The sequence below is a fragment of the Mus pahari genome, chromosome 3 (assembly GCF_900095145.1).
Source record: "Mus pahari chromosome 3, PAHARI_EIJ_v1.1, whole genome shotgun sequence".
Lineage (NCBI taxonomy): Eukaryota > Metazoa > Chordata > Mammalia > Rodentia > Muridae > Mus > Mus pahari.
Window position 1 is genome coordinate 71,063,684 of NC_034592.1, and position 13,046 is coordinate 71,076,729.

The 13,046-nt window shown below is 34.6% G+C and overlaps 1 protein-coding gene across 1 annotated transcript; it reads left to right on the forward strand.

Moving 5' to 3' along the window:
- Window positions 1–5,030: 5,030 nt before the first annotated feature.
- LOC110319312 (olfactory receptor 1013) lies at window positions 5,031–5,948 on the forward strand. The gene has a single exon (XM_021194804.1). The coding sequence runs from the start codon at window positions 5,031–5,033 to the stop codon at window positions 5,946–5,948; it is 918 nt and encodes a 305-aa protein (XP_021050463.1).
- Window positions 5,949–13,046: the final 7,098 nt, after the last annotated feature.

A 13,046-nucleotide genomic window follows, 5' to 3' on the forward strand; every position in this document is an offset into this window, starting at 1 on the left:
GGTCACCTACACTCCCATCAGTAACTTTGTACCAATTGTCTCTAATCCAGACTCATAGTTCTCCAGTATGAACTTTGAAATTGAACTTTGTTTTGTCACTGGGATCCCATGAAGAGTGGATAGGTACTCCTTAGTCCTCCCTCCACAAGGGAGAGAATTCTCACAACAGATAGTAAATTCATTTAATACTATTATGTCTCATGGAATTAAGAAATAAAAAAAAAACCTATCATACAGATGAAAAGATGGAAATTGTTTATAGTAAAGATGGATGGGTTAATGCTAAAAATAAATAGTATGAATGGATGGATATTTCCAGAAAGAGTAAGGTAGGTGGGTAGATATTTTCATAATGGAAAAAAGAAAACTAGAAAACTTTTTCAAATTGTGGAGGTTTGGGTAAGATATATAAGTACTGTAGCCATGCAGCTGTTCTGATTAAAAGACAATTATGTTTCTGGAAATAGGCAGAAGAAGAGAGGGAAGGAGAGACTGAGCAAGAAAACAGAGTGAGACATCACCTAGCAGTTAACACTCTCACTGCTAAATCTCTTAGAACATAGAACAAGATAAAAAAAGAAATGGCCATTGATTTGGAAGAATTTTCAGATCTATATCCTGCTGTAGGTATTCCTAAGGACATGAGTTTATAAATATCCAAATATCCCCATGTGTAAATGAAGATGCCCACACAAATGTATGTTCAAATGTGCAAATAATTATATGTATTTATTTGAATTCACTAAAACAATACAGAATGTGCAGAGATTGCAATTGAATACAATGGGAATATATCCCGTAGACTATCTTTCTTTATCTCATTAAATAAAATTAAACCAACATTACTAACAGAGTGTTGATTAATTGTCCTGCTTGTAATTTCCCTGAGCTGCAAAACCATGAGGAATTCCATGAATAAAAAACCTCTGGGATCAAATAGCTGTTATAAAGAACTGAAAGTAGCTGACTTGAATGCTAGGATGAGGTTTCTGCTGAAAATCTGGTAAGTTGTATTCTACAGGTATCAGTGGCAAATACATTTTGTTTTATTCCCATAATCACTCAAGAGTTATTTGTTTCATGTTACAGGTGGGGATCTATGAAACCACATTTTTTCCTACCCATCCATTACTGTTTAGCAATTTATGAAACTTTTGAGAGCAAAATCAAAGGTTTAACTTTTCTTCTATTTGTAACGAGAAAGGTTAATGTATGTTAAAGGGAGAGAGAGAAACCTGAACTATGTAATTCACTCCTAACTAAAGGAGCGTCCACTGAGAAGAACTTTCCAAAGCTTTGAGTTGTTGTGAATATCTCACAAACCCTGTGGGTGATAGACAGAAAGGGGTGTTTCCATGACTGCCAGAGTAAAGAAAAGTCTCAATTATTTCAGTTCCTATTTTCCCAGGATGTGAGAAAGTTAGGTGCTTGGTAAAGAAATATCTGACAACAGATTGCCATGGCTGAGAGCTTTCCATGCTTTCTAGCTGAGGTTGTCTAGAAGAACATCTCTAAGAATAGAAGCGTTAACCTTTATCATAAAGTTACTGCTAAGCCTCACTGGTCTCTATTACTGAATAACAAACACTGTAAATATTTTGGTTGTGTGTGTGTGTGTGTGTGTGTGTGTGTGTGCTTGTGTTGTGGATCTAAATATGTTTTGTTATAGAAATCTAATTAACTCAGGAATCAAGAAATTTGAGCCTCAAAAATTCACAATTATTTTGAAACAAGAAAGCTTACACTAATGGACTCAGGAAAGGTATGTATGGTGAATGCTCATAGGTAATTTGCATGCAAGAAGGTTTGGAGAACAGGAAAAAGTGAAATAAATGGGACAGTTATACAATTTTTCAGTCATTTGTGTAATATTAAGTTCTCTATATTCTTAAAATTATGTTTCATCAATGTCAAATAATGTTAAATTCTTCCATATAATTACTATTATTAGTAATCATTGGGTCATTAGATATTCTTTGAAAATGTTTCTGTTTATCCTAACTACCATCTTATTTGCAACTTCTACTTTATCACATGGGGTATATGTATTAAAGAGAGACAATTGATTATCTAAAGAATTAAGTTACTTCAAATGTTTATCAGAACAACCAAATTTTTCTGATCCTCAATGTTACACTAGGGTCTATTTTGCCTCTCAGAATTATTGTGTATGCATCAACAAAACACCTCTGTGTGAATATGCATTGGTTTATTTAACATTTATATCACTCTGTCTTTGCTGTTGTTCTCATAGCAGTGGTCAATACAGCATTTTTTCCATGGAGACAACTAAGATTTGGGGAGGTTTGACTTTATCACATATCAGAGTAATCATGTACTCTGAATGGAAGAACACTGATTTATTGAATATTTTCCATGTGGTTACCGCTAGAGTAAATAGTACACTGTAAATTTTACAGTATCTTAACAGTTACAACTCTTGTACTCCCTTTAGAAGTGTATTAAACCTGATTAAGCTGGTGAGCATGGAGAGGAACTTAGATACATTCTTCGATCAGTTCACAATTTCAGATCTGTCTGGTTTGCTCTCTCCCATTGTGACCACATGTCATGTTGAAGATGTTTCCCAAAAGCTCTTACATTGAAAGACAATTTGCTGCCCTAGCAGAAAGTGCTTTCTCCACAAATTTCAGTACCTTTCAGTGGCCAGATGGTGAATAAATTGCTATCCATCCGTTTTTCTTGTTTCTGTTTGTGAAGACCATAGGATGGTCAGACATATTAGGTTAAGAAATGTGAGATAGACTTTTGGGATAAATTCCATGATTCACTTCACCAGAGAGTGGGTTCAGTGGATGTCCATAAAACATAAGGTTTTTCCAGTATGATCTTGAACTTGCTACATAGCTGAGAATGGACTTAAACTCCTGATTTTTTTTTTTTTTTAGCTTTTTACTAGTGTCTCCTATGTGCCATACTCTTCTCAACATGGCATTCTCTTTAGTGGGGACAAACAGCAAACTTAATGATTTTCTTTCTTTCTTTCTTTCTTTCTTTCTTTCTTTCTTTCTTTCTTTCTTTCTTTCTTTCTTTCTTTCTTTCTTCCTCTCTTTCTTTAGTTTTTTCATTCATTCATTCTTTCTCTCTTTCTTTCCTTTATTTTCTTTTTTTTAATTGAAATATATGTTTTGCAATAAAGTTCATGCTGACCAATGCATGACTATCTTGTGAGGGCATAACATATATTACCACATATGTTCAGATTCAAAAAATAATGATTAGTACAACTTTTATAAATATTAATAAAAATCCACTGTCATTTGAGGTCACTCAGTTTCTACTAACCTTCATATATATCATATACATTCTATGCCAGTCAGGTCTGCCACAATTCTCACCATCTTTTACCTTCCTTTTGATTTCTCCCTTCTATGAAAGGGTAATTTAATTTTTTCTTTCTTTTTCTTTTTCTTTCTTTCTTTTTTTTTTTTTTTTTGCCTAGAAATATCCTTTCCCACAAGCAATGTTCCACACTTTTTATACATGGAAACATGCATTGTCTTTGGGTAAACCAAGTGACCACACCTAAATTATTATCCTCATTGCTTTTTTACCAGAGTCTATAATTTGACATTTCACAGTCAATTATGACAGATTATAACATTTTGTTCCATTTATTTACAAAAGTTTCATTTATCTCAGTAACATATACTCATTTTATACACAGGCCTATTTGTTTTTTGTTTTGTTTTGTTTTGTTTTTCCTCCTTGGTGCTTAGAATATCTGGAATCTAGCAATTCTTTTAGATGAGCAGCTTTGGACAGAGATGATACTTTCTTGAAGAAATAGTTTTGATTAATGGCTCTGTCTACAATGAATCCTAGGACCTAGGCATTTATTAGTAATCAAATTGGAAAGTGAAAGTAAACATGTTTGTTTTATAAGACAATTTTTGATAGTTTGATGTAAAACTCGTTAAAATAGAATATCTGATAAATATTCAATGCTTGATAAATGTACTCTACTAAACGCTACTAAAATTTTTTAACAAGCAAAATGTGTCAGCAAAATTATCTGTTGGACAGAATTTTTCATTTGTAAATTTGATTCTATTTTTATGATTTTAAAATTATATAATGAGTTGAGGAGACAAAACTGTCTCTGTCTCTCTGCCTCTCTCCTCTCTCTCTCTCTCTCTCTCTCTCTCTCTCTCTCTCTCTCTCTCTCTCCCCTCCCTCCCTCCCTCCATCCCTCCATCCCTCTCTCTCTCCCTCTGGCATGGTTTTGTTCCTGTGCTTATATGCACGCAAATACAGTGAAATATGATGCCATAGGTTCTGAGACAGGGTTTTTCACTGTTATAGGAAATCATTAATTCAACAAGACTAACTGTCCAATAAACCAAAAAGGTTTCTCTGTCCTTGCCTGCCTAACATTGACACTACAGTTATGTGCTACTGCGCATAGAATTTTATATGGAAGCTGAAGTCTGAACCTGGGCCCCCATTCTTGCATGATAAATACTGGACTGAGTTATCTGGCCATCCCTCCAAGTTGAGGGTAGATAGTTTGTTACAAATTTATAATCCAATACTATAAGTAAGATCTATCTTCAAAGTAATATAGTCACAGTTAAAAAGAAATCAAAAGTATACTTTTGTCTGAATTCACTTGGTGCACGGAAAATTTATGTATTTTATTATCAGAATACTTTGGGCTCATTTGCTACAAAATTATAAGATTACTCAGCCAACTGAATTATGGTCTGAATTATTTTTTCTGCTTGATAAGTATAAATGCAGCAATACTCTGATAATTCAATAAATATTATTTTGCAAATGATGAGTTTTTTATATTGTGATCTCATGTATAACATATAAGAACATAGAATTATGTTAAATGTTAAAATCTCTTTTTTATTATTATCGGTTTAATTAAACTACATGATTCTAAATTAACAAAAATTTATCAATTTCATTTTCATGACATTTATTTATTCAATTTTTTAGTACAATGATTTAATTTGAAACTTCATTTTCTCTCCCCTTAAGTTACATTTCTTATAGCCATGGATCAGAGTAATAATACCGTTAGTGAGTTCATCATGTTGGGATTCACAACAGATCCTGTGATACAGAAGGTCCTGTTTGCAGTGTTTCTTGTTGTGTACACTTTGACTTTGGTGGGAAATAGCTCCCTCATTATGTTAATCTGCAATGACTCTAGGCTCCACACACCCATGTATTTCTTCATTGGAAACCTATCATTCCTGGACCTTGGATTGTCTTCTGTCTACACACCAAAGATCCTAGAAACATGCATCTCAGAAGACAAGAGCATCTCCTTTGCTGGTTGTGTGGCTCAGTTTTTCTTCTCAGCTGCACTGGACTATACTGAATGTTACCTTTTGGCTGCCATGGCTTATGACCGCTATGTGGCTATTTCAAAGCCACTGCTTTATTCACAGGCCATGTCCTTAAAGCTGTGTGTATTTTTTGTGGCAGCCTCATATGTGGGTGGTTTTATTAACTCTGTGATCATTACCAAAGACACATTTGCTTTGAATTTCTGCAATGACAATGTAATTGATGACTTTTTCTGTGATATCCCACCTCTGGTGAAGCTCGCATGTGGCAAGAAGGAGAGCTTTCAGTCTGTGTTATTCTTCCTCTTGACTTCCAATGTCATCATCCCAATTGTGTTCATCCTGGCCACCTATCTCTTCATCATTGCCACTATCTTGAGGATCCGCTCCACTCAGGGCCGCCTCAAGGCCTTCTCCACCTGCTCCTCCCACCTCATCTCTGTGACTTTGTACTATGGCTCCATTCTCTACATCTATGCTCGGCCCCGGTCCAGCTACTCTTTAGATAGAGACAAAATTGTTTCAACCTTTTACACAGTGGTTTTCCCCATGTTGAATCCCCTAATCTATAGTCTGAGGAATAAGGATGTGAAAGAGGCTCTAAATAAACTCCTCAAGTAAATCAAGGTTATTTCTTTATATTAAGAACAGAAATATTTAATTGGATTACTTATGTTTTAAGAAAAGTTGCCAGTTATCATAGTGGTATAAATGAATTATAAAAGTCCATGTACTTTATCCAGAAAATATCAGGGTCTATATACAAACAGTCCAAACCTGCTACCATAAAGATACATGTACACTCGTGTTTATTGCAGGAATAGTTATAATATCTGGGTTATGGAATCATTCCTGATATCTATCAATAAATGTATACAAGGGATCATTATGATTGTGTAGTGGTAGAATAGACAATGTATAACTAGTCATTTTTAAATCCCCACAGTCTATTCTCTCCAAATTCATGGTGTAATGATAGATACAAATTTTACTTATCTCTTTCAAGTCAGACATACATACCACTTACATAAAACTGGCCTTGAAATCTTGTTTCTTTTTCTCTATTAGCAGAATTTTCTCTGATAAACCAGTGGTATAAATAGTGACACAAAGGTTGTTAATAAAGTTTAAACCTTATGCCTTTTACTAGGACAATCTCCCGGTTAGCTCATCTAACTTAACCTAACCATCTAGGCTTTGACTTGCCACAAGGCTAGCTCTGTACTTCTCTGCTCTGCTTTGGTCTGTGTCTGTTCCCCTTGGTGCCTATTCCCAATTTTCCCATGTCTGCTTTCATTTCCCTCCATCCTCTGCATGGAAGTTTCACCCTCTTCCTTCCTGACCAGCTATTGGCCATCAGATTTTTATTGCAACTGATCAGTAGCAAGACATTCTTTAATGCAATTTTGGATGGATTTTAGGCAGGTGAGGAAGGATGAATATTTACAAAATAGACAATCCAGTGATGAGCCATAGGATGGATAATATCAGAATCTTGCCAGCACTTTGTTCTTTGCCTGTACAGAATTAACAATTGAAAATACAGAGTCTTATCTTCACAGAACATGATGAAAGGATATTCCAATACCTCTAAAGTATAGGAATTACAAACATAAAGATCCTGTTTTTTTTTTTAATAGTTCATAGTATCATGGTTATATTCTATTCCATAACACTGACTCTTTGCCCTTGACTCCATTTGGATTTCATGCTGTGACATCACTGGCCATGTGAGTGGCATATGCCTTGGCTGAAGTGTTCAAGTTTTAGGTTCCCCTTTGCTACTTATTATTGTATCAGAAAGAGTTCTTCTTGAAAGGTACTGTTCTACTGAAATTGACAAGTTAAGAAGGATTTAATGTACACAATACATGAAGAGAGCATGGTAATTGGAGAATATAATAGGGTTGAGTAATTTTTTCCATAAAATTTGACTATATCTAGGCATACAAGGGGGGGGTAGGAGAGAGAAAGGAGGAAAATGGGGGAGAAGAGGGGGAAGAGGAACAGAAAAGGGAAGAAGAAAAGAAAGAGGCAGAGGATAAGGAGAATGAAGAGGATGATATGAGAGAGAGAAAAATGAGGGGAGATTAGTTAGGGCTACTGTGCAGAGCTTTGCATCCAGTGAAAAATGTGATCTTCCAATCACTCTGTCTGAGGCCCTGTGGAGAAGCACACATTCACCTCTGTCCATTACTGCCCACGTATTTACATATTTAATTGGTACAAATTGGTAGATTGATCTCTTGAGGTAATGAGCAGACTATTACTGATCTAGTGAAAATGGAAGAAATCAGAACTGTGTAGAAATATATGTATTACTCTAAGAATATTCAAATGCCTATATTGAACCATATGCAAGTGAATATAACCATGAAATTTTTGAAACCAGTAAAATACAGATTGTGGGGAAATGTGACTGAATATATCCATCATTTGGGAATCAGTGTCTAAAAAAAACTTTCCCGAGTCTTACTGACATTGATCCAACTTCAATAGACAGCTTTGCCTAATTGCTTTGTTGTTCCCTAAGCAAATGAATTGCAAGATATTTCAGATTTGATTCTCTTGGGATTAAATATCTAATATAAATGATCCTAGAACTAGCTGGTTGAATTTTGGAACTAGAAGGAGGTATTTTCTTTAAATTTGGTAAGTAGCAGAGTGCCATTGTGTGTATCGTTAGATTTTTATAAATTTTGATTTCCTAATGACTCAACAATTGTTTGCTTTCTGCTTCAAGGGGAACTGCAAAGCTTTCTTTTCATATACCCCCATCATTCTGTAGCAGTTTTTAACTTCCTGAATGAGAAGGCATTTAATTTCGTCTATATGAGGTACTATAGGATAGTTTTCATGAGAGGAACATAGAGAAAAATGTAATTAACCTTAGTATGATAGGATTATGCATTAAGAATCGCTTAGCATGGGACTTAGACTGTCTCAAGTCCTTCACTAAGGAATAGATTGGTGTTTCTGAACTCAGATTCAGGGGGAATTATAAAACATTTAAATTTCTTTCAATATGTTCTTGTTCCTCAGAAAGCAAGAAGACATGAACGGTTTTGAAAGAATGTTAGAGAACCGATAGCTCTGTCGGGGTTGTCATAGCCTTTCAGTAAGGTTGGCCAGAAGAGAGTTCCTTTCTTTTACTCTTCTCTGTACCTCCTTCCCTTCTTCTTTCCCTTCCTTCCTCCTACCTCCTTATTTTCCCACTCCAGGTGCCAGGATTGTAGGCATGTGTCAGTCTCAGCTGTCAATATCTTCTTACTTAAAGGAAAATTTCAGCGTACAACTTGATGTCATTAATGAACTCAGAAGAAAAACACAAATGCTTGAACTGTTTGTGTGGTGGTTTTGAACTTTTTTATTGCAAAGATCTAGACTATTGACATTCTCAAAGTCATTGTCTCCTATCATAGTTTGCAATTTTATGTATAAACCAGTCAAATACAGAAGAGGAATAAGCTATAAAAGAAGATGGGGTGGGTCATAAATATTAAGAATTTGAAGTCATAAATAAAAGTCAGGTGAGCCATTGAAGTATATGACTAAATTAAGAGAATAGCAAAGGAAAAAAATGAAAAAAGTTCAATATTGACTCTTGAATACTTATTATGATATTAGCTTTATATTAAATTATGGCACGAACCAACACCTTCACATTAACATCTTAACTCATAATATTTATTACACATCTGGTATTTTTAAATACAATGTGTCTATTAAGTTGTAATTTTATAGGAAGTATTAACATAGAGATATGCCTTATATTACAGATTAGGAAAGTGCTCCTCAGGAGGACTTATTAGGTTTCCAATGGGAGCAAAATGTACATCAGTAAGTACTTCACTTAAATCTTTCTGACCACACATCCCTGGATGAGGAGAATTTGCTGTTTCCAAAAAGAATGTAACTACTCATAAAATACTTTTTGGACACACATATAAGTTTATTAAATCTTGTTTATTTAAATCTTAACAAGATGATAAAATAAGACTTCTGCCTTCCCTTTAGTAGTGGACAATTCCACCATGTTCCTTCAATGTTGTGTTGGGTGTGTTTTCATCAGAATGTCTCAAGCTAGTAGAGTGCAAGGACATTCCATGAACCACTTCTTAGAGAACTGTACCATCTCAGGGTGAGACTGAGAGAGCATTGTATTGCCTATGTCAGGTTCTACCAATGCCTTTGAATTAGTGACTACTAATTAATATCTTTCTTATGTTGATTCTATTAGTAAACAGTTCAGGCTTTTGTTTGGTTTTACTTGCTTTATTTATTTTTATGTTATTTCTTAATATTTTATGTATTCATTGACAATTTCATACACTATATATACAATGTGTCTTGATCATATATACCCAAAATTTACACCTCCCTCCCCCCTTAAATCTTCTATCCATATATAACCCACCTACTTTCATGTTATTTATAAAACAACTCACTGAATCCATTTAAAACTTCTTACATGTGCAGAGGTACAGGTCTACCCACTGGAGCCTAGAAAACCTAACAAGGACACATTCTTGAATAAAATGGTCCTTTCCTTCCCAGAAGTCATCAGCTACCTTTAGTTCTTCTTCTAGAGCCTACTAAAATAAACTAATTGCTTTTGGTAATGTCTTTTTATGATTTTAATTTATTTTTTCATAGAGTATACTTAATCTGTTTCCCCTAACCAACTCCTCCCAGATCCTCCATGTTTCTCTGAACACCCAATGTCATATTCATTTCCTCCCTGCAAAACAAAAAGAAAATAAGTGAAAATAGAAGCAAATCAAAACAACTAAGACAATTAAGTTTATGTTATATTCCAAAATTTTCAGCAGCTTTGTGTGACAGTTGATGATCACTTTTAATTCACAAGTGAGATCATTGAAGCTTGTTGACTGAAAACTGGAGAAATGAACTGGGATTTTGACTAAGTCTTTGTGGTTCCAGTGCTAGGTTTGATTTTCCCAGTCTCATTTCCCAGTCTCATCCCAGTCTACGCTAAAGTAGACTGAAAAAAAACTAATAGCACTTGAATCTGAAATATGTTTTGATACTCAACAACAGCTATATCCTTCAAAAAACACTGTATTTGAAGAAAATTTCTGTTCATAAATTCTGCCATCTAAATTCTGTAGAACTCTTTGGACTTTTTTGTGTCTATTTCTGAAGAACATAGGATACTCATAATTTGGTTATGGCCATGAATGTGGAAAGCCTATTCATTTGGGGCTAATGGTATGACTAGGCATGGCTGGATTGTGTCTTTCCCTTGAATTTATTCAGGACTTGATTGAAAATGTTCTTGAGTATATCCATTCATCCTCTCAAAAAACATGATCCATGGACTTTTGTGAAAGACATATCTTTGAGCAGTATCAGCAAGCAAAGTAGATAATTAAGCAGTTTTCTGATTAGTCATTTGCTGAATGTTCTAGAGAAGAAGAAAAAGAAAAAACATAGAAAAAATGGAAAAACATTTGGGCTATGGAGGCAGGTGTAGAGTTGACCATTCGATCCTTACTGAGAAGGTCACATATTTATGAGCAACCAAAATGAATCAAATAAATCTAAGCAAAATGAGCATATAGTGAAAGTATATTGATTTTTAAAGTTTTGAGCCACAGATACATCAAGTCTGTGCAAATAGGTGTGCCTAATTTATGTAGCATATGTAGCATGCAAAAATAAAAAACAAAGAAATTCTGTGAGGACTTCATTTCAGTGCTGTCCCTCTTTTACCTTGCCAGATTATGTGCTACATGGACAAGGAAGGGTGGACAGGCCTCAGAGATCTAGAACCTAGGGTTACTTGCTCATCTCCAAGAACTGAGGAACATCAAGAACTCTTAAAGTATGGTAGAATGATTTTCATGGCCCAAAAAGCATTGTAGTAGTTTACCATAGCAGAAGGAGCAGACTATATTAGAGTCTTATCTAAGTTCAGTATTCTCATCATTGCTTCAGTATTAACTTGTGACCCTAGAAGTCTTCCAGTTTCTTCAGAAGAGTCTAATTTTGGGGGTTCATAGCGTTCTTATGAGACTGGGGTAAGACACATGAGGACACTCTTTTCTAGCACTTAAATTTTAGTATTATTTTTCTCCAGCACCAGGAGAAGTTTTCTGCAGCCATAGATCAGTATAGAAATATCATGGCTAAATTTAATTTTAATTACAAAGCATAGCACTTGGCATACAGTAAGAATTCAAATCACATTGTAAATGTTTTTACAAGATGGCTCACATGTGTCCATTGCTATGACCAGAGGAGGGCTGAAGAACAGGTGAGATGTGCAAGACAGATTTGGGATTTATGATCCCTATCAATCAAAGAAGGTGCTTTTAATTTGCTTTTTTCTTCTATGAATTCCATAATGAAGATATAGGCATCTGGATGCAAATGGGACTTTGGCATTCTATATTTACATAATATAATATAGAGAGTTTAGTTTTCTCTGTGAACAATCTTAAGTATAAATCCAATTTATTTGTTGATATTTGCACCTAATGTATTTGATATCCGTCCCTATACTTGCAAAATTAAGATGATGTAGCTTTGGTGTTCTTAGGTTGTCATAACATGATGCCATATAGTGATGTCTTCAACAATGTACAATTGCATTTTCAGAGATTTGTAGGTTGTATTAAGAAAAAATCAGGGTGGATCTATGGTTGTCTTAAATGAGTTACATTTCAAAGCTAGAAATGCCCATCTGAGACAAAGGGATGGAGGGAAAGATAGGAAAAAGGAGGGCTATGGAGAGGGATAGGGAGGGGCAAGAGTGGTTTCTCATCAAACCACTGAACTGTGTAGACTAGGTCATCAGCTTTATCTAAGGAAAGTTCATCCCTTTCCCAAATGTAGTCACACTGAATTCATCAAATGAAGTTTAGGACACAAGTATGCCTTAAGTATCAACACAACAATGAGATGTTGAAAGGAGACATCTCAAATATCAAGACTGGCTTAGGGCATACACATTTCTTCTGCCTCTTCTCAATCTCCAACCACTTATTCAGAATTTAATATATTTTTTTGTTTGCCTTTGAAAATGCTCATGTGGATGAGGGTGCATTATGGGAAAGGGTTTATGTGTACATGTGTGTATGTGTGGAGTGTAGAGGGCAACTTTTGGTGTTGTTCCTTTGGCTTGTAGTTTTTTTTTTTTCTTTTATTGTCTCTCACTGGCCTTGAATTCATCAAATAGGGTATGCTGACACCAGTGAACAAGAGGCATGCTTTAGCCTTGGCCTCTTTAGTACTGGTATCAAAAGTGTGTACTACAGTGTCTGGTTTATTTTTTAAAGTCATTTCTTGGCATTAACCTAAACTTTTCATGCTCATAAGGCAAGCACTTTAGCAAATGAGCTATTCCTCAGTATTTTGGTAGTAATTTTATAAATGGGAAATAAACCAAGTCTATTCAATCAAAATATTTGTCATTTAATTGGGTGAAAATAAATTATGATTGACTCCATTATATTTTTTCTATTTTTCTTTCGTTAAAAAATAGTTATATTTTCATAAAATAAATGTTGATTATTATTTATACTCTCCCAACTCCTGAGATCTCATATCCTTTTTCCATCCAAATACATACCTTTTTTTGGATTACTAACAATTTTGAAATTTTATTTATTGAATGTAATTTCCATTTATTTACCATAATGGATCAAGCTAAATTCTAATTTTATCTAATCCTAGGTGAGATTTTCTAGTGGA

Bases quoted from the DNA above. Each gene is read 5' to 3' on its own strand.
- LOC110319312 (XM_021194804.1), top strand. From the start codon at position 5,031: ATGGATCAGAGTAATAATACCGTTAGTGAGTTCATCATGTTGGGATTC.